General features: G+C 34.0%; 1 protein-coding gene across 1 annotated transcript in view; it reads left to right on the top strand.

The window, feature by feature from the left end:
* LOC148941996 (teneurin-a-like) overlaps positions 1–23,311 on the top strand; it is a 172,424-nt gene that overhangs the window by 132,884 nt on the left and 16,229 nt on the right. The window contains exons 10-13 of the mRNA XM_089103200.1: positions 2,274–2,906; positions 9,278–9,488; positions 16,101–16,400; positions 18,103–18,239. Of these exons, the coding sequence (XP_088959326.1) occupies positions 2,274–2,906; positions 9,278–9,488; positions 16,101–16,400; positions 18,103–18,239 (1,281 nt within the window). The remainder of the gene's footprint in view (positions 1–2,273; positions 2,907–9,277; positions 9,489–16,100; positions 16,401–18,102; positions 18,240–23,311) is intronic.

The raw sequence follows: 23,311 nt of genomic DNA, 5'->3' as shown, positions 1-23,311 counted from the left end.
TAGCTTGCAAAACTAATGTAAAACCAATATCTACCCTAATTTAATGATTCACTTCAACATTAGCTTGTAAAACTAATGTAAAACTAAAATCTAGCCTAGAACTTCAACATTAGCTTGCAAAACTAATGTAAAACCTATATCATCTGGACAAAATATCATCTGGACCCAAAGTCATCTGAACAAAATTTTGAGATAACCATTTTGTTCAGCATAGTTGAAAAGTCCAACAACTATTCCTTTTGGGATAACACGACCCCCCCAGTCCTTGGAGAAAGGTTTTCAAGTTATGAAATTTGCCAATTATTTAAGTTTAGTATTTGTTGTTAGGAAGTATGCATGTATTTTTCGGTTGGGGGACGGGTGAATTTTATGATGGTGCGATTTACCATGGGGATAATTTTCCGGGGGGTGAACTTTTCAAGAAAAATTTTACACTGGAGTAATTTTGTAAAATTCCTGTAAGAAATTATATTTGTTTGTCTTACTTTCTCTTTGCCGACTCAATTTTTCGCGTGGAAAAAATTAAGGATAGTTATCTGGGGTAAAGTTTCACCGGGATTGAATTGTCTAGAGGATTTATCCACGGGGAGAATTTTTCCGTGGAGGGGAGACGGTTTTCCTGTTTTTATTTAAAAAACGACCATTAATTTAATAAAAGTAAGTTTTTTCAACTAAAAGTAAGGAGCAACATTAAAACTTAAAACGGAAAGATGAGGGGCGTTGCATCCTCCTCAATACTTCGCTATTTACGTTAAAGTTTGACACTTTGTCCGAATTCCTTAAGAACGACTCCTGAAACACAAGGATCGTCTAATTAAACAATAAGAAGCTTTTATAAATTGTGTGAAGATTGAGTAATTGAGGAAGAGGCATCCTCCCTCATATACGCAATAATTTCTATTCGTTTATGTTGCTCCTTACTTTCAGTTCAAACTATTTTTTTTAATTTAATAGCCCTCAAAAATTTAATATATTTTTTAAATTTCAAATTTAAGTTTGAAATTAATTGATGATGCGCCAATCTGTCTTGGCCCTAACCATCGTCTTATCCACCTGTTTAGCTAATTTGTTGTTTCTCTTTTGTGTATTTTTTGCTAATTTGTAGTTTTTTGTTTTCTTTCCTGGTACTTCACTTTTTTCCCTTTTGTAAGTGGTAAGAAATATATTATTATTATTCGTTTACTTAACTGAATGTTCTTTTTATTTGTTTATTTTACTTTAATTGCTGTGTGTGTTCATTTTTCTTCTTCTTTCTCTTTACTCCCCTTTTTATCACATTGTTTTGAAGTGGGTTATAAATAAATTATTATTATTATTATTATCAACAGTTCGTGGTAACGAACTGTAAGTACGGAGCGACCCGGCTCAATGGTAACTGAAACTCTAGAAAAAGGGTTTTTGATACCAATAGATACATCAAAAGAATCATATTTCAATGCTGAAGTCAAATATATATGGGACGATCTTTCCATGAAGGAAGTTTTCATGGGGGAAGGGACATTGCTATGAAAGGGGCGCCGGATTTCCCAGCATTATTAAAAAAAATATAAGAAATTAAATATAAAAAAAATAAGTTTTCCAACTGAAAATTAGGAGTAACATCAAAACTTCAAACGAGCAGAAAATATTTCGTCTATGATTGGGTTCGCCCTCTAATCAATACCCCTCTCTGTAAGCCAAATATTTTTTAGTACTTTCATAAGAGCTATTTATTCTAAATAACGGCCTTTGTAATTAAGGGGTCATTTTTAAAGAATTGGAACGAAATTCGAACTTTAGCTTAAAGAGCGCGGTATTGACTAGTAGGCGAGCTCCCTAATATACGTATCAAAAATATATGAATATAGAAGATCGTTACGTAAGTTAATTCGTAAGTTACGTATATTTATTACTAATAAAAACGTTCGTAAATAAAATTAAACAATTTTCGAGAAAGCCATTTAACCAAATAAAGGTAAAGTTAATATGCAAATTTGGTTTTAATTATTCATGTACGGTGAGCCAAAATCAAAACCTGCATGCTAAAGTTTGACTTTCTCACAACTCTTATTTTTTTGAACAATAAAAAACTTTAGCGTAAAGAGCGAGGCGTTGAGGAGAGGCGTTGGGAAAACCCAACGAACTTTAAACAACAGCCTTTAAAGACGGGTTTGTATGCCAATTTTCATTTTCGAGTCTTACAATTTGTGGGTTTAACAAAGGCTGTACTAAAAAGTTGTCTCTATTAAAATTGTATTTTTGATTTATTGAAATCATTTCAAATTACTTTCCAGATGCTAGTTCATTGGCCCGTCAAATTAGCTGTTAACCCCTTGGACAATCTTCTGTATTGGTCTGAGCGAAGTTCAATCTACAAACTAGTCAATGACAAAATTCATCTAGTTGCTGGCCTGCCAGATTTTTGTGTAGCACCTTCTACAAGAAAGGCTCCTAAACGTATCGGCAGCGTCGTTGACTTCGCCATAGCACCTTCAGGCCGTATTGTTATTGCTGCTGATAATGGGGCAACAACACTGTTTGATGTTAGTACAAGGGGAGAAATTACAACAATTAAATGTTCCAGTGACACCTACCAGTTTCTATTCGAGACTAATATTTCTACGATACAGCCGTCACTTGCGTTAACTGAATCGAGTGATTGTAACCTGAAATTGACTTCAATTACAGTTGCACCTGATAATTCATTATATATTGGTGATAGTGACCGCTTGAAGCTATATCAACTAATATCACCGCTACCAAACCCCAAATCTAATAGTGAATATGTTATTCAATGGCCGAAGAGTGGAGAGGTATTCATATTTAACCGTTATGGACATCATATTGCTACCAAGTGCTTATTGACTGGAAGAACTAAATATACCTTTATATATAACAAAAACACAAGTTTAGGAAAACTTACAATGGTAAGATACAGTTGTATGTACAAGCTTTTACAAGTTGACAAATGATTTCTTTAAAAAGGAGGTAGTGGTTATCTGTGAGTAATGAAAAGTACAAAGAAATGAAAGGAAATGAAACACAAAAGGAAAAGTATTTACAATTAACGAAGTTAAACTTAAAATGAGCAAAGTTTCCCAAACAAGGGTTGTGTTACCGTCCTCAAAATCTCCAAAAGGCTAGAGTGTGTTTGGCGCTGAATTGAAAACCAAATATAATTTTTACGCAGATTTTTTTTTTTTTTTTGATGACAAAAAAAAGAAATGAAATACTGCTCAACCTATCAGTGTTATAAGAAACAATTTAATTTTCTTAATATATTATTAAAAATAATTTTATCGCTGTTTTCTTGTTTTGGAAATCTCTTCCTCCAAATATTTTGGAAATAAACTGACTAAAAGAAACATTCTATTGATTTAGTTTTCAGAAAAGTTCAAATTACCTCTAGTGTTTCTTAAGGGCCTTAAAATCTACTTTATTCGTGTCATTTTAGTTCGTTTAATTTTAGTTTTCATAGTTTATTGTTATTTACATTCGTTTTGGGTTTCATTTCTTCATTCATAGTTATTTCTGCTCTTTCCAGGTTTGACTGAAAAAAGTAATGTCAAATGAAATTATAATGTGACATTAAATTCTAGAACGAAGAATGACTGTTCTAGATATTATGGACTCTGTCCCAAGTCCACCCCCTGCTCTTTATGCAAAAGTTTTATAATGCTTTACTGAAAAGAATTACGGATACAACAAATGTAGTTAATTGTAAATTGCAAATAGTTCATGCAAGGCTGTATCCAGGGGGAAGGGATGTAACCGAGTTTCAACCCTCCCCCCTTCTCCACCCGAATATTTAACCTGACTCGTAGAAGAGTAACGCAAATACATGCAAACATTTTTTTTATGCCTTTTGTAATTTTTTGTAAACCTTTTTTTTTACAAAAAAGTTACCTGAACCAAAAAATAACGAAGTCTTTTTAAAATACTTGAAATGGAAATTTTGTTGTATAAAGCAGATATGTTTCAGTAAGCTCTGCAATTCTTAAGGCATTAAAAAACTACCTTTTTATTCCATTTCGATTGTCGTTGTATCTGAGATGTCGCTCTTAAGGTCTAGGAAACAAAAGGTTAAAATTATCGTGTAAAAAGTGGGAAGTCTTGAAGGGGGAAGCCCCCTTTAATATTGAAAATTTTTTATTCATTTTTATTTTTAATGTCGGTCTTTAATTTTATTTGAAAGAAATTTTTTTTTTATATATTCAATTTATGCTCGTATTTAATTCCGTATCATAGCCAGGGCTAACCCAAAAATGAGGTGGGCTATCACCCGCTCAAATCTCCCTCTAAACAGAAAAATTCCCTCTTTCTATAATCTTATGACTACTTATTTGATACTATCATTCTTGGGAGAAAAAACACATGCGTCACCACCGTTCTCTGCAAGAATATGAAATTTCTCATGTAGTAGATACTGGCTTTAGGGTTTTCATACATATTTGATTTCACTACCTGATTTTTATCTGGATCGCAACTCTTTTTGGAGCAGTTTAGCCTCTTTTTGTAAAATTATACAAATATCCATCTGCTTATAGCTATATATGATACAATATACTACAAGAGCTTCAGATGTTTTGTGTTACTAATTTAAAAAACTTTTTCCACAAAATAAGTTTTTCAAAGAAAATTAAAGAACTCCATTGGACAAAAAATGAGAAAAAATAAAATCGAATAATCTACCAAGCGTGAAACTACCACAAATCAGCATCGATAAATAAATGAAATCCAAACGAACAGAAATTACAGTAAATAACCAAGTGAAACTCAAAACGAGCAGAAATTAACATAAGTTGAGCTCAAAACCCCTATGTCTTCCCAAGGCCAGAACAAAATTTGCACTTTACTGAAAAAATGTAAATGTTTTTACTTTTATAACTTTAATAAATCAAATAATATTAACCTTTTGATTACTAAATATAGTTATATATATATTAAACTGACAATGCACATTCATTTGTATTTTTTATAGTAAAGTACAAATTTTGTTCTGGCCCTTTCAATTTCCGATCAAATGAGCTGTTCTGAAGTTTCTACGACAAAACTTTCAATAAAAACCTTATATGCCCCCAAGGCATAACTTACAACCCTTGCCCTCCGGGCTGTGGGGGATGTCATTCTCAAAGACCTAATTTCCTGAACTTTCTACTACGTTGAATAAAATGGCTATCTGAAAACTTTGATTGGATGTGTTTGGAGGAATAGTGGGCATGAGAAGGGGGTTAATCACTCTCCACTCACTTTCGACTATTAAAAAGAGCAATTTAAATTTCCAATCAAATGAGCCCTTTTTGAAATTTCTACAACAACTTTCTATATGAACCTTATATGTCCCCAGGGCATAACGTACAACCCTTGCACTGAGGACTCTCAGAAGATTATCATCCTAAAAGACCTAATTTTCAGAACTTTCCACAACGTTGAACAAAATGGATATTTCAAAACTTTGATTGGATGAGTTTTGGAAAATGGTGGGCGTGAGAGGGGCGTTAGACACTCTCCAATCATTTTCAACTATTAAAAAAGGCACTAGCCCTTTCAATTTCCAATTGAATGAGCCCTTTTGAAGTTTCTACGACAACACTTTCAATAAAAAACCTTATATGCCCCCAGGGCATAACATACGGCCCTTGCCCTGAAGACTCTGGGGGGGGGGGGAGGGGTTGTCATCCTTAAAGACCTTATTTCCAAAACTTTCAACTACGTTGAATAAAATGACAATCTCAAAATTTTGATTGGATGCGTTTGGGGAAAAGGTCGGCGTGAGAGGGGGGTTAGTTGCCCTCAAATCACTTTCGACTATTAAGAGGGCGCTAGACCTTTGAATTTGCAATCAAATGAGCCCTTTTTCAAGTTTATACGACAAAATTTTCAATAAAAACCTCATATGCCCCCAGGGCATAATTTATAACCCTTGCCCTGAAGACTGTGGGAGTGTCCTGCTTGAAGGTATAATGTCCTGAACTTTAAACTGCGGGGACAAAATGGCTATCTCAAAATTTTTATTGGATGTGTTTGGAGACATGGTGGGCGTGGAAGAGGTGTTAGTTGCCTTCCAATCACTTTCGAATATTAAAAAGGGAACTAGTAATTTCGATTTCCAATTGAATGAGCCTTTTTTGAAGTTTCTACGACAACGCGTTCTATAAAAACCTTATATGCCCCCACAGCATAACTTACAACCCTTGCCCTGAGGGCTTTGGGGGGTTGTTATCCTCAAAGACATGATTTACAGAACTTTAAGCTACGTTGAATAAAATTGCTATTTAAAAAATATTTATGGGATGTGTTTGGGGAAAAGGTGGGCGTGAGAGGGGGGCTAGTTGCCCTCCAATCACTTTCGACTATTAAAAAGGGCACTAGCCCTTTAATTTCCAATCGAGTGAGTCTTTTTTTGAAGTATCTACTACAACACCTTCTATAAGAACCTTATATGCCCCCAGGGCATAACTTACAACACTTGTCCTGAGGGCTGCGGGGGAGTTCCCTCCTCAAAAACATCATTTCTATCTGGAAATCAAATACGCTGAACAAAATGGCTATCTCAAAATTTTGATTGGATGTGTTTCAGGAAATGGTGGGCGTGGAAGGTGTGTTAGTCGCCTTCCATTCACTTTCGACTATTAAAAAGGGCACAAGCCACTCTAATTTCCAATAGAATGAGTCATTTTCGATGTTTCTGCGACAACTTCTTCGACACGAAGTGCCCTGCTTTAAAGGAAAAAAATAATAAATAATACATTGTGCCAACATCGTTGTTATATGCCCCCAGGGCATAACTTACAAACCTCGCCCTGAGGGTTGTGGGGGAGGGTCCTCCTCAAAAATATATTTTCTATCTGGAAATCAACTACGCTGAACAAAATGGCCATCTCAAAATTTTGATTGAATGTGTTTGGGGGAATGATGGGCGTGGGGGGGGGGGGGCTAGTTGCCCTCCAAACACTTTCGAATATTAAAAAAGGCGCTAACCACTCGAATTTCCAATCGATTGAGCCATTTTTGAAGTCTCTACGACAACTCCTTCGATACGAAGTGCCCTGGTATGGAAAAACCAAAAACCAAAAACGAAAAAATAAATAATACATTGTGCCAACATCGTTTTTTACTCAGGCAGCGCGATTGCGCTGCCTATGATTGTAAAAGGCCAATTGTTTTATGTATGTGTTGTTATAAGAATTCATGAATCTTAAATTTACTCACAAAAATCTATCAGCATGAGGGCGTTTGCATACTTTTTTTTTAAATGGAAGAATTTCTCTAAAAATAGGTAATGCAGTCTTGTTGAGAATTTCATAATCAAATCCAACATGTCTGATAACCCTATAAGTAAAGTTTCAAGCTATGATAAACAAAAACACTAAGTTAACATTTTTCTTGGGATATGATATCACGATACTATTTTCCGGGCAATTTTATCGAACCAGTGGTTTTAGATCCTTGAACGTTATCATTTAAATTCAAATTTAACAAGTTGGCTTTTAAGCAGCAAAAAAAATCTTGCCACTGCAAAGTGCTGTCTAGTGCTTGTTTCTGCTATGTGTGACACGAAAGAACAATTTTAGCTTGAACACAGCCAAAATGTTTTTAGAAAAACTTTCAGATAACTAATTGGCATAGAAATAATATAAGGCTATCTAAATAGCCTACCAGTTTTAGGGGATATACTGGTGTGTGATAGCACACTTGGCACATAACATATAGGACAACCTATGGAAAATAAACCTTTATTATAGACCGTTTCTACTATATAACTAAAAGTTACGTAGCTGTGCAAAAGCTATTAGGGTAAGGGTCGGTGAAGCTTTTATCGTGCTGCGTTGGAAGAGGGTACATGAAGCCAAAAATTGTATTTTTAGACAAGAATTTTTAGAATTCCCATTTGAGGTACAGCAGGTAAAATATTGAGGGTGGGATCTGACACGTGACCTCCTTTGCTTGAGAGAAATATACCTAGACGCGTGCAATATGGGCACAGCGAGAGACCACTCTTATTATGCAAATGTTTTTTATTATTATTGTAAGCTCAATAAAATTTGAGCTTAGGTGCACGTTAGCCCCCATAATTATTTAGAAAAAAATATTTATTTTAAAAGCAAATACAGTGAAAGAGAGCCATTTTATCAAAGGATAATTAAGCAAAATTTTAACTGTAGTAGGGCTGTAAAGAAGACAGGATTCCCCAATAATCCACTGCCCTTTATGTCTATTATAATTTTAAAAATTATATTAAAAATGAATAGAGCTTAAAAAAGAAAGAATCCTTTTCAAGCGAAAAATAAGAACAATGCTTAGGACTAAAACGAGTATAATTCTTTTTTTTTTTTGTATGAGGGGTTGCCACCCCAGTGGAACCCCTGTCTTTCGCTAAACTATGACTTCTTGTATAGAGTGTCTTAAGAGTAAAAGTTTCATCACAATTGCAATATTGTAACATTTGTGTCACAGTTCTATAAGAATAGACGTATTTATTCGTATTTAACTTAAGTAATCAAATTTTCAGTTAAATTATTTGAAGGGCTGTCGGCAAGTAAAACATATGCGATTGCAAACTGGATATATTTACTTACTCTAAAGTGTTTTAACTCCTTGTTAAACTTTAGCGTAAAGAGCGGAGGCTCAGCAGTTCCCATGCAGAATAATTTATGATGGCTTTAAATTTTAATGTGGCTCTTAAGTTTCATGTGGAAAAACTTGCTTTTATCTAATTTTTATCAAGAAAAGAGGATGAAACTTTTTTGAGCTTCATATAAAACATTTTACGACTTAGGGAAATACTGTTATGACTTCATAATCTTTTTATTGGCTTTATCTTATCACTGACTTCTTCAAAGTTACTATTCGTTTAAAAATAGAATTAAAAAATTAAACTCGGAGATTTGTTCTCACTGTAAATTTTCGGTATATTATCTTTCTGCAGTCCGAAGGTATTAATGTGTAACGTAAGACAATAATTTTAGCATAACTGGACAGCCGAAAGATTGTTTGATGCTTCCACCGAAACATATTTAAAATTTTCACTTGCCTTTCTTTTTAGACTGAAAAACATGCTGAAACTAAAACATTAAAAAAATACCAGTAATATCACAGTTATGGTTTGAGAGGTGTGAAACGGAAAATTTTGATAATTTAAGCATCTTGTCCTTTTGGTACTAGTTGCAGCAGTCGGCTTGTCGCAAAATTACATGCTTTATAGGGAATATAAATCTTAAAACCTGACACCCGTCTGGTTTCTACGAAAGTAATGAGAAAGAAAATATATTAAACCTAAACTTGTATACTCCTCTAGGTAACTGATACCATCGGTGGTCGTGTTACAATTGTAAGAGATTATACAGACGCTGCCACTGGCATTGAAACTCATGGTGGCACCAAGATGCATGTTGCTGCAGCAAGACATGGCCTACTTTCTACAATAAACGAAACTCGTTACGGTGGCCATTTCGCTTTCAACTACGACTCTGTAAATGGATTCATCACTGAAAGAGAAGAGCCGAACGGTATGATTCCTATTTAAGTAAAAGTACAAACAAAAATAGTTTTAATACAGTCAATATATACACAGTATATATTAAAATATATATTATATATAAAATATAAAAAATATATGAAATATATATACATATATTTATATATATTATATATATTTTATAATATATAAAATATATATATATATATATATATATATATATATATATATATATATATATATATATATATATATATATATATATATATATATATATATATATATATATATATATATATATATATATATATATATATATATATATATATATATATATATATATATATATATATATATATATATATATATATATATATATATATATATATATACATATATATATATATATATATATATATATATATATATATATATATATATATTTTAACACAGTATATATTAAAATATATACTGTATATAAAATATAAAAATATATAAAATATATATTTTTAACACAGCATATCTTCAAATATATACTGCATATTTAAAATATATAAAATATATTTTAACTCAATATATTCCATATATTGAGGGATTTCGCTCCACAATAAATACTTTACTAAATATGTTCGTAGCCTAATCATTCTCCAAATCATATCTAAAAACCTAAAAACAAAACAAAAAACCGTTTCTTTCATAATGAAAGGAATGTAAAGTGAGTTTGGTTACTCTTTGTAGATGAAGGATGACAAGCAGCTAAGATCGTGTGTTTTGACAATCTAGCACGGACAAGCGAAAGCAAAGGTGCTCAAATAAGATAAGAAAGGTCATAAGAAAAGGCTTAAAGGAAGCTGGCACCCATGGGAGGAATTATAATGTGAAGCTCTGGGTAGAGCGGGAATGGAGAAGCAGAGTACACAGTGTTTTCGACCTAAGGAGGATTACTACTGCAAAGAGTTGGTAGTAGTAGCTAGTACCAATAATTCTAACACTTGATGCAGGGCATGCATTTTTATTTTAAACAAACTAGCTGCTTGGGGTTAATTCCATTTCCCAATAATTCCAATAACTATGCCTTTAACCTCTTATTAAATGGCAATTGGTAATCTATTTTTTGTGCTAAAAAATGATGCTTTATTAAGCACCAAAATTCTACTAGCTTTCAAAGACAGTTTTCAAAATCCTAAAAAATATATCATAATCTTAAAACCATTAAAATTAGGTATCTTACTAGGAAAGTTTAATTATTTTTAGGCTCACATTTACACGATGAAAAACTCGTAAGGCTAGTTAAAAGGAATGAGAGAGCGCAACAGGCCCCCCTCCACCGACGAAAAATAAACGTAAAAGAAGTGTGGCTGCAAAGTAATGAATACGTAATTAAATGCTGAATAGGTTATTAAAAAAAATTCTTGGTGAGTTATTGCTCGTTATTACAAAGTTGCCAAATTCAAATACACAATTGTTCCAAGAAATTGGGGAACTTCTTTACGATGGTGGTAACGCTTCGTCATCTGCATGACTGCTATTTGCTTTGTAATTTTAACATCTAAGTTTTATTCACAAGAAACGGTATTATCACATCATTGCAACAATGAGTTGTGTTCTTCCTAAAGGACGATCTGGGCCCAAGAGAGAGCCCTATTGGTTAAGTGTGCTTCATTTTTGTCTTCAGCCCATTTAGTCTTTCGCCATGAATAGGCACGCTCTGTCATTAGCCTCCTTGGTCAACGGTGCCCCTCACGCTCCAGTACCTTTTATTTGACAGCGCAATTGCTTTGCTCCCTCCCCCCTTTGATCCACAGTGCTCCGTCTTTGTCTCTGGATATCCTTTGATAAACCGTGCGTATAATCTATGCCTAACATCCTCTCGTAAACAGTTTGTACTATATGTCTTCAAGGTCCTTATTTAAATACTGCGTACAACCCGCATCTAACCTTTTTTATGGAAATAATGCCTTCTGATAAGTCTTACTGTATTTGGTAAAGGACGCGTACGCTCCATCTTCAGCCCCATTTCATTGACCTTCTTTGGTTAATAGTTCTATGTTGTAACTCCAATCCTTTTCAGTCAACTGTGCATCCACTGTCTCTGCTCCTTTTGGCCATTTGTGCTTGTGCTCTGTTTCAAACTTCTTTGGTGTCGACCCCTCCTTGGTCAGCAGTAAGGCCACTCTCTCTCAAAAACCCATTTGGTAATCAGGTCGTATCTTCAGTTCCAGAAGTTTGATTCTCATAGCTTTAAAGTCTTCAAAGTAAATGGAGGACGTTATAAGTCAGATATTTAGCAGAGACATTACCCATTAGTGTGCTAACATACTCAGTTAATTTTAACCATTTATCTAGAACTGCCAAGGTTATATACCTGGTCTTATTTTGTTGATCAAGTTGCTATGGGTGCCTAGACTTTAATCACTCTGAAATGCATATGTGGATAGGACTAGTGGTGTCTTGCATTATGTTTATCACATCTTATATATAAGGAGGCTTGAGTGGTGGAATGGATATTGATCATTCCCTCACCTTTAAGAAACAGTCCATAAGTTTGTATAATTTCACGAAAATATACGAAGAAAAAATCCCAGAAAACATATTCAGGAAACTGGATCTTTGGAAAGAGACCTAAAATATAGCCCTCGTCTCGTTGTTTTTTCTTCCTCTTGTGTAATCAATAAAAAAAATTATCCTTAACATTTGAATTAATTACACAATAAGTTCTACCGGACATTGCTTTTAGCTACTTTCAGTGTTTATGGTCAGACAACAACAGAGGTCAATTGGATAACTATCTCACCACAACTTAGAATTAACGTTCTTCACCAGAGCAGATTAAAGTGATCTGTCTCTGGTATTTTCCTGTTCATTATTGGCATTTAAAGGGTTTTGTTTACCAACTGAAGCCACGAAACAAATAAAAAAAATGCATACAAACATTTTTCTCCTTCTTTTTAATGCTTGATAAATTCTTTATTAATCTAATCCTGCCACAAAAAAATTGTAGTCCACAGCATCAGCGAAACAAACAACTCCATAAAAAAGACAAAAACACAAAAGTTATTCCAGGATTGAGGAGAAGAATCTTTGCGACGTCAACAAGTTCCTTCAATCCACCATATTACAAAATCCCACGCTTTGAAATTCACTGTCCACTACTTTAGAAATAATTTGGCTAACACTTTTCAAAATCTTTAATTAAACAGTTCATGGTAACAAACTGTAAGTAAGGAGCGACGCAGCTCAATCGTATCCGAAACTCTAAAAAAATAGAATTTTGTTACCGATAGATACATCAAAAGATTCGGCTTTTTATGCTTAATCCGAATATATAAGTTTCATTAAGTTTAGTGTTACACATTACTGCTATGAGCCTGATAAAATTTGCCTGATTTCCCAAAAAGAGGGAAACATCCCCTAAAAGTCGAAGAACCTTGATAAAAATTGCACCATTAGATTCAGCGTATCAGAGAACCCTTTTCAGACCATTTTCTCTCTAATCTTGAAAAAATTGTAATTTTCTATTTTTTGCCGGAAGAAACATCACGGATGCCTGTTTATTTGTTTTTCTACTTTTTTGTTCGTTTTTTCCTTGAGTGATCTTATCGACCCAGTGGTCCTAGAATAACGGAAGAGGGTTTATTCGAACGGAAATTGAAAGTTCTAGTGCCTTTTTTAAATAACCAAAAAGAATTTAGGGCAACTAGGCCCCCTCCCCCACCCCCTTTCCCCCCAAAATTGATCAATCAAAATTTTGAGATACCCATTTTGTTAATATTTGAAAGGACCAATAACTATGCCTTTGAATATAACATGACCCCCCCCCTTGTACGGCTTCAGGGGAAAGTTTTTTAAGTTATAAAATTTTCCCATTGTTTACGCATAGTATTTGTTATTGGCAAGTATGCATAAATTTTCGCATTGGAGGGGTTTACGAATTTTCAGCTGGGGGGTTTTTCCAAGGGGGAATTTTACATGGGGAGGGAAGTTTTAAGGGAGGAACTTTCCAAGGGAAATTTTACACTGGGGGAATTTCCCAGAATTCCTTTGCACAATTATTTTTAGATGTCTTGCTTTCTCTTTCCCGTCTCACTTTTACGCTTGGAGCTATTAAGGGTAATTGTCCGGGTTAAATTTTTACCGATATTGAATAGTCTAGAGGATATTTCCGTGGCGAGGGGGATTTATTCGTGGAGTTGAGACCAGATTTCCTGGCATTATTTAAAAAACGATCAGAAATTAAATAAAAAAACAAATTTTTTCAACTGAAAGTAAGCAGCAACATTAAAACTTAAAACGAGCAGAAATTATTCCGCATGTGAAGAAAGTTGCCCCTTCCTCGCCACCTTGCTCTTTACTCTAAAGTTTGATCCTTGTTCCAATTCTTTAAGAACGATCCCTGAATCACCAGGGTTGTTTAATTAGAATTATAAAAAGCTGTTTTAGAAGTACTAAAAAACTTTGGCGTAAACAGCAAGTTGTTGAATAGGAGGCAACCACCTTCATATACTTAATAATTTCTGTTCGTTTTAAATTTTAATGTCGCTCCTTACTTTCTGTTGTTTTTTATTTAATATTTGTAAGGAATCACTCCACCCGGAACTTCTTTAATGGTTTATATTTTCAATGAATTTTTTATTGTGACTGCGATAGGCTTTGTTCAGGAGTCGTTTTGCCATGGTGCGTCACCAAAGCAGTAAAATGTTTGTTGTTCAATAGCTAAAATTCTGTAGTTAAAATTTTAATAACGAAACGGTTAAAATTATTATATTCCGAATCAAAATACAGCACTAGGAAATGCTTATTTTTAAGGAATAGTGCAAAGTATAATCTTGTTCACAACTTGGTCTTATTCTAAGGGGCTAAGAACTGTCTTTTATAGTTGAATAAGCCTCTGTGTCCTTGACTATATTTACGGTGTCACCTTTTACTCCTCTGATCTTGCACACTAAACTCAGAGCCTGCTTCTGGTTTCATATTTGTGGCTTTGATCAGGCGCCAATTCTTCTGATATGCAAATAAAGCCTAGTGCGTAGCCCCTTGATTAAGAAATACTATCTCTAAGAAACAGTCCAAAAAGATAAGCTTATTCATAACTTTGATTGATTCAAGAGATACTGTAGTCATGGAAACTTGAACTACCTGGATAAGCGGATGTATCTATGGGATTAGGGTGCATTAAAATTGTTTCTATATAATAGAAGAGAAGCTTAAAGAAAATACGACGTTGATTGGAATAAATCTGATTTTGTAATTGCCCTAAAAACAATCGTAAAGCCATTCTTAAAACTAGTGAAACCTTTTTTTTAATGAAATGTCACTCCAAAAAAGGGACATTTCATTATTTGTAGCAATATATACTATTCAACTTTATATTTTTTTTTCATATCTTGCACCACACCAGAAAGTCTGATCCAGATGATTTATAGAAACAGGAAAGCCATTTCAAGTGTTCTTTCGCAAGCTTATCCATTACTGGTATCGAGCAGAATGAAAGAATGTTTTCTTATTGTTGCCTTCCAGCTACCTTAGTAAAATAGGATCGACTCCAATTGAGGTGAACAGTAAAATAAAATTAGCGAAGAAACAAATACTCTGGATATGAAGTAATGACTTTATTTGAAACGATGAAGTAAGGAAAACCATACATCACCTTTTGCCAAGATATGAGTAACTCTTTTATTTTGATGGCATTGTTACTTAGGATCCAAGTATCATACTATTTCTTAATCTTAAGAATATCCACTTAAAAGAATTATATTTCACGTTTACAATTACAACTGCAATTGACCCCAGTCAGTTGCTTCAGGGTTTGGCTGCAGACCTATCAACAAAAATTTGGTAGGCAAGCTCCTTTGATGGTTACCAACACTTTTGCCGGGGACAACCATCACCCTGTGATCTTGTTTGGAGCAACAACCAATGGAATAGGTAAGTATTAACGTTAGTAGCTGTGTATCATCAAATTGGTGGTATCATGAAACATGATTTATATGACCTTACATTAAGATTGACTTTGAATTTTTTGTGTCACTTTAGAATTATGAGTATTAGCATTACCTGCTAATGGTACGAGGAAAGCATTACCTGCTCGTATTAGGACTAGCACTTTACCAGTCTAATAATACATTTAAATTGAGTTATCTCAAAGTACCGTACCTAAATTTTATGGTAAAAGACGTAATATTAAAACTGATATAGTACGAAGAATGAGAGTTGGATCTTAAAAGTAAAATCAGGATAATATAGAAATTCTTTTGTTGTAATTGGTATGTTTATATAAGCAAAATTTTGTTGTTTGGAATTGTGTTTACTACTGACAAAGGGTGTGACTTATCAACCATTTGTTATTATAAAATGTTCCATACCATGTACATCTGAAAAGGAATAGGCCAACACATAACGTTTCCAAATTATTCCTTACAGTAGCAGAAGGGGTACTAAATTCCACAAGTTAATTGAAAAAGTTAAAACTTCTATTGCATCAAAATCAACAACAATATTGGCTATTACAAATCACATTTCTTGCCTTCAGCAAAACCAGCTTATTCATTCCAAGCTACATGCTATCGGTTTTAGACAATAGCCACTAAAATAAATATAATCAACCAATGAAAGGTTTTGCGGTAAACCCTGTGCCGTTTTCTAGGTGACGTCCTTTTTTTTGAATATGACGAGCTTGGACGTTTGTCGAGACTAGTGACACCTAACGGCGAGACTTTTAAGACGACTTATAAGCTAAATGGGTTCAATCATGAGGTATCTCTCGTGAAAGGGAATGAATTAGTGGCTTCAATTGAAATTGGTGGCAGTTTACGGAAGAATCGACGTCAGGACATAAAAGCATGGACGTTCCCAGATGGAAGTCAACGGATCAAGATGAACGGACAAAAGGAATTCATTAATAGTGGAATGCAACCTGTTTTGACAAACCCAATAAGGTTCAAAGGTACTGTTAAGCTAACATTGTCTTCTTTTCCTCTGAAAATGTTTATCCAAAATTTGGTCTTGTGAAATTATAGTTTTCTTAAAACTTAACACCGAAAATAAATTAATTTGATTGTTTTTAAGGGTTCGGAAAAAATCAAAATCTGAAATACTGCTACAATTTTCGTCAAAAATTAGATGAGCTGAAAAACAATAAAGAAGACATTTTGAGTTAGTTCGAATTTGGTTTTTGTTTTCACATTGATTTTGAATTCTTGGTTGTTAAAAAGCCTTAATGTTTTTCAATTGAATTTAAAGTGTATAGATTAGAATTCAAGCCTAAAATTAGTTAATCGAATTCTGGTTAGCACACAAATTTAATTACTTTTGTATACATTAATTAATTTAGCTGTTGAAATATTTCATTTATAATTCAGATTTGAAAGGTCATTATTGAACTTAAAAAACAAATTTTTTGACATTAAAAAAGGCGATCACCAGAGAATTCTAATTAGAAACATGCAACTGTACGAATTAGCTTTCAAATTTATATCTGTTTTTAATTTATATAAGACTATAAATTATAAAAAACTAAAATCTGTGACCATTTCTTAATAGAAAAACGTCGGTACTCCAACTGTAAAATCAGAGATATACGACTTTTGTGTTATTTTTTGTTTTAAATTGCGTTGTGCGTCTACATTAAATCTGCGTTATCACAAGCTCCGAAGGGCCGAATTTGCATTTCGGAGTCATAAAACCCAAAAAAAATTATAAATAAAGCAAACAACTAAAAACCTGGCATAACAATGCCAGAAACAACAATATCAGAATGACAAAACCATTCATTAGTCAAAAATCTTAAGCGGCAAGATGTCAGAACGTTAAAAAGTTAAAAACTAAATGAACTAAAAAGGGGTGAAATAAGATATACGTCAAAAAAGTTCAAAAGAGAACGTATAAAAAGGAGAAGGGGGATAAAAGCATCAAACGAACATAAAGCTTGGGTATCACCAGTACCAACAAATAAAAGAAAGGGGAAGACTAGCCGTTTATTTTATCAGTAATGAAGGGAATAAAGGTTGTTCATATCTAGAGGTAAAGCAACGGATAGGGGACAAGATAGGAACGGGTTCAGAAACAATATGTTGCAGGAGGTGTCTAGCAAATTTATCGAATTTGTTTTGAACTTCGCGATTAGCGTATTGTTATTGCGTAAAAAGTTTTAAATTTAGTTCTAGAAATTTGAGTTATCGAAGTTTCAATTTTATCGAAGTTATCAAGCATTTTCTTGATTCTTGGGGTAATTTGTTTTATGATGGTGATTTGAGACTAATATTATAACAGCTTCAAACGCAGGAATTCCTAACCTCGAGGTTTTGAAAATAGTGTGATGCTTGATAACTTCGATAACTCAAATTTCTAAAACTAAATTTAAAACTTTTTTACGCAACAACAATACGCTAATCACGAAGTTCAAACGAAATTTGACAAAGTGGATATATTGTTTTACTTTTCTTTACTAAATTTGAAATAAACATGATAAATTCTATTATTCTTTTTGTCATTTTTATGGTTTAATCATTTTCTAGATGAATGAAAGAAAAGTTTTTCATTAGGATGGTTTTTAGCAAAAAAAAAAAAAAAAAAGAGAAAAAAAATATGATCGACTCAATTTTGCGTAATCCTTATTGTTTTTAAAGTAACTGTAAATTCATTTCTAGGAAATTTTAGCGAATGGAAGATATCTTCAACTCAAAAACTGAAGGTTTCTGACGATTTTATTCAAGTCTTACGATCCTGGAAACTAAAAAGAACAATTGATTGGAAAGGAAAGTCAATTTTAGAAGGGACATATCTCGTAAGTTTCTTTTCCGTAGGGCCAATTCATACAAGTAACATTGAGATTCGGCCTTTTTAGAAAAGTCCTCGTCAACTGGTTCTACCTGTCAGGGCTCAATTAGCTGTTAAAATCTGCCAAATCCATTTTTTCTTACTCTACAACGCTTTCAAAATACCAGACAATCAGGATTTGATTAGCTACTATTTTTGTCAGGATTTTACCAATCAGACTTGATTGTCAGGTGGGATATTCTGATCTTCATGTATGAACTAAATCTGAATTAGTTCAAACTTATAGAACTTGTTTTGGACGCTGGCTAGATATTTATTGTCAAAGGTTTTGGTGTAACTAATCTCGAAACTTTGAATTAGCTGAGCATTGATGGTATTAAATTTGCACTGTAAAGAAGCTTTTTTAAGAATCCTAGAATAAAGCCATTTTTGAATCCCAAAAATTTGAATCAGCTGAGCATCGATGGTATTAAATCTGCACTTCTAAGAATCTTTTTAAGAATCCTAGAATGAAGCCATTTTTAAACCCACAAAATGTTACTATATATATATTCACTGTCGCAATCACATATATTTTTGCCGTTCAAAATAAAAAACAATCCTGAACTCAAACTCAAAACATACATTACATAAACCTAAGCAAATCTAGGAGTTAAATATTTTATAATGGTTGAACTATTTTAAGAGATGTTATAATATACTAAGTATCTCTACGGTTTTCAATCCAGAGAAGGATAGAGGGCTCAATTTCTCCTAGATTTTCTGCTCTCTCCCCTTTTGATTTGAAAAATACCTTTTTCTTAGGTATTTTAATTGAAAAAATACCCTTTTTAATAATTTTATTGAAAAAAAAAGCAAAAAACGAAATTGCATCCCCTTATGATTTTGAAAAAATATCCCCCCTACATATATTTTTGGCAATTGATGTCCCCGAATCGTAACGGCTTGGGTTTATGAAAATGCAAAAGACCACTTTTGGTTTTGTTTTTGCTTCTTAACACATCTTACATGTTAGCTCGGCATAAACATGGTACTCTAATTATTGCAATGAAATAAATCTATAAAAAGTAAATCCACAAAGGGTAAATAGAATAAAAAATCACCAAAAAGCTCTTTGGATAAAATCTGAGCCGCGTTTTCAGGCTCAACGGGTTCGAACACGGGTTGTTCTTGTCTAGTGCATCAAGCGTTTTCTTGAGGTTCTCGAGGAAAACACGGGGTTGAAACTTCGAAACCGCTGAAACTAGACGAAAAACTAGAAATTTGAACAACCCGTGTTCGAGAACAACCCGTGTCCGAACCCGCTGAGCCCGAAAACGCGGCTGTCGTAAATGAAATTAGACACAAAGTGAGTAAATCAGATTTTAAATTTTTTCATTAGCATTTAAAAACAGAGTAGCCATTAGATAATTGAGCAGCGATAAAATTTTAGATATAATGCATAGTAGTAGGAGTCTGACTAATCTTGTTGTACTTCACTTTTTGCTCATAAGAAAATAGCACTTATCAGACATAAAATAAGTTAATAATTTATAGAAACAAGTCATAATTTTTAAACAAATTCTTTAACCAAATCTTCATCGTCGAGCCTACGGGTTGCATCTGAAATTCTTATGCATCTGACAAAACAGCATAAAACTGTTCTTAGCTTTCTTTAAAATGTTGCACTAAATATTTTTTTGCTTGTTTGATCTTGGCTCAGGAATACCGTCTCAAAGATTATGAGTAACTTATAAGAGTGGAAAATGGCGCTAGTATCGCGGAAAAACTATCAACGGCATCTAAAGTTTGGCGATACTTGGCATTTTTCCAGTGTAATAATAACCATTACCTTAATTAGTGTAATTGGTAAATTGAGGTATTAGTAAGTGTCTGATCTCAGATCATTGCAACGCTTGAAAATATGCCAAGTGTCACCAAACGCTTATGGGATTGATAGTTTTTGTTGATACTAGTGCCAGTTTCCACTCGTAGAAGTTACCCATACTCTTTGTGCCGTCCCTTAAGATGCTCATTAGGTCTTTAGTAGCCATAATGCTCTAAGGAACTATAGTTTGCGGGTTTTCTAGGCATTATCAAACAAAAAGAATGTTTTCTTAGCTTTAGATGGTGAGCTCCATTCGGTCTGTGTGGACTTATTTGACTTCGATCCACTAAAGTTCTACGGAAGACAGAACCACGAGCCGCATCTTCACAGTCAGGCCTAAGGGTCCCATCTAAGAATTTCATACTCCCGAGAAAACGATCGAAAACTGTTTACTAAGTTATTTTCAAAAAACTGAATCACGAGGCAATGTATGTTCGATTGCACATAAATATTCTGTTCAATATCACTGTGCTGATCCTCATTTTGGGAGGAGTTTAGCAGGCTGCTTTTGGCAGATGTCTCAGAAGTATGAAAAGTTCATTTGTAAAACAGTTCGTGGTTGCCAACTGTAAGTAAGGAGTGACCCGGCTCAATAGTATCCGAAACTCTAAAAAACGGAATTTTGATATCAATAGATACATAAAAAGGATCAGATTTTTATGCCGATTTAAAATATATTAGTTTTATCAAGTTTAGTCTTATTCATCAAAAGTTACGAGCCTGAGAAAATTTGCCTTATTTTCGGAAAAAGGGGGAAACAACCCCTAAAAGTAATAGAATCTGAATGAAAATCACACCATCAGATTCAGCGTGTCAGAGAACCCTGCTACAGAGCTTTCAAGCTCCTATCTGCACAAATTTGGAATTTTGTATTTTTTGCCCGAAGAATGATCACGGATGCGTGTTTATTTGTTTTTTTTTCCAGAGATGATCGTATCGACCCAGTGGTCCTAGAATATCGGGAAAGGACTGATTAGAACGAAAGTTAAAAGGCGTACTGCCCTTTTTAAGTGACCAAAAATTGGAGGGAAACTAAGCCCCCTCCCCCACCCCTTTTTTACCCAAAATCATCCGATCAAAATTTTGAGATGTCCATTTTGTTCATAATAGTTGAAAGGTCCAATTACTCATCGTTTGGGTATAATATGACCCCCCCCCCCCCTACACACACAGTCCCGGGGGAAAGGTCTTTTAGTTATAAAATTTGACCATTTTCGGGGCATACGTGGGGGGGGGGGTTACAAATCTCCGGCTGGAGGTTTTTCCACGGGAAAATTCTCCATAGGGAGGGAAGTTTCCAGGGAATGAACCTGTCAGGGTAAATTATACACTGCGGGAATTTGCCAGAATTCTAATACAAAATCCTTTATAAATGTCTTGCTTTCTATTTTCCGTCTCAATTTTACGCGTGGAGTGGTTAAGAGTAATTATTTGGGGTAAATTTTCACCGGGATTGAATTGTCTAGAGGATATTTCCGTTGGGAGGGGTTTCACCGTGGAGGTGGGGCCAGATTTCCTGGCATTATTTAAAGAACAATCAGAAATTAAATAAAGAAACAAGTATTTTCAACTGAAAGTAAGAAACATTAAACTTAAAACGAACAGAAATTATTACATAAATGGTGAGTGCTGCCCCCCTCCTCAACACCTCACTATTTACTCTAAAGTGTGAATTTTGTCCCAATTCTTTAAGAATGACTTCTGAAACACAAGGGCCGTTTAATTAGAACAATAAAACGCCTTTTTAAAAGTACTAAAACACTTTAGCGTAAAGAACGAGGTGTTCAGGAGGGGGGTAACCCCATTCATATACTTAATTATTTCTGTCGTTCTAAATTTTAATGTTGTTCCTTACTTTCAGTTGAAAAAAACTTTTTATTTAATCAAACAGTTCGTGGTAACGAACTGTAAGTAAGGAGCGACCCGGCTCAATGGTAACCGAAACTCTAGAAAACGGTATTTTGATACAAATAGATAAATCAAAAGAATCAAATTTTAATGCTGATTTCAAATATATAAGTTTTATCAAGTTTAATCCTACCAATCAAAAGTTAGGCGCCTGAGAAAATTTGGCTGTTTTTTGAAAAAAGGGGGAAAGACCACCTAAAAGTTATAGAACCTTAATGAAAATCACACCATCATATTGAGCGTATAAGATAACCCTACTGTAGAGGTTTTAAGCTCCCATCTACAAAAATGTGGAATTTTGCATTTTTTGCCAGAAGAAAGATCAGGGTGCGTGTTTATTTGTTTATTTGTTTTTTTTTCCCAGGGGTGATCGTATCGACCCAGTTGTCCTAGAATATCGTAGGAGGGCTCATTGGAATGGAAATTAAAAGTTCTAGTGCCCTTTTTAAGTGACCAAAAAAATGGAGGGCAACTAGGCCCCCTCCCACGCTCATTTTTTTCCCAAAGTCACCTGATCAAAATTTTGAGATAGCAATTTTGTTCAGCATGTTCGAAACTATAATAAGTATGTCTTTTAGGATGACTTAATCTCCCGAAAATTCCCGGGGGGAGGGCTGAAAGTTATGAACTTTACCCAATGTTAACATATAGTATTGGTTATTTGGAAGTATACAGACGTTTTCAGGGGAGATTTTTCCTGGTAGCGGGGGGGGGGGCGGGGGGGCGCGCGGGTTATGTGAAAAGATCGTTCAATGCAGTAAGTTTCCATGGGGGAAGGTTCATTGCCATAAAAGGGGCCCCGGACTTTCCAGCATTATTTAAAAAAAGATCAGAAATTTAATATAAAAAAACAAGTATTTCAACTGCAATAGCAGCAACATCGAAACTTTAAACGAACAGAAAATATTACATATATGATGGGGTTCACCCCGTAGTCAATACCTCGCTCTTTAAGCCAAAGATTTTTTAGTACTTTCATAAGAGCTATTTATTCTAATTAACGGCCTTTGTGATTAAGCGGTCATTTTTAAAGAATAGGTACAAAATTCGAACTTTCACTTAAAGAGCAAGGTATGGACTAGGGGGCGAACCCCCTAATAAACAAATTAAAAATATATGAATATAGAAGTTCGTTACGTAAGTTAATTCGTAAGTTACGTATATTTATTACTAATAAAAACGTTCGTAAATAAAATTCAACAAGTTTCGAGAAAGCCATTTAACTAAATAAAAGTAAATTAATATGAAAATTTTGTTTTAATTATTCATGTACGGTGAGCCAAGATCAAAACCAGCATTTAGTC

Source organism: Artemia sp. Qi Xiang Cuo, chromosome 17, assembly GCF_049724085.1.
Source record: "Artemia sp. Qi Xiang Cuo chromosome 17, ASM4972408v1, whole genome shotgun sequence".
Lineage (NCBI taxonomy): Eukaryota > Metazoa > Arthropoda > Branchiopoda > Anostraca > Artemiidae > Artemia > Artemia sp. Qi Xiang Cuo.
This window is presented reverse-complemented; position numbering and strand designations above follow the sequence as displayed.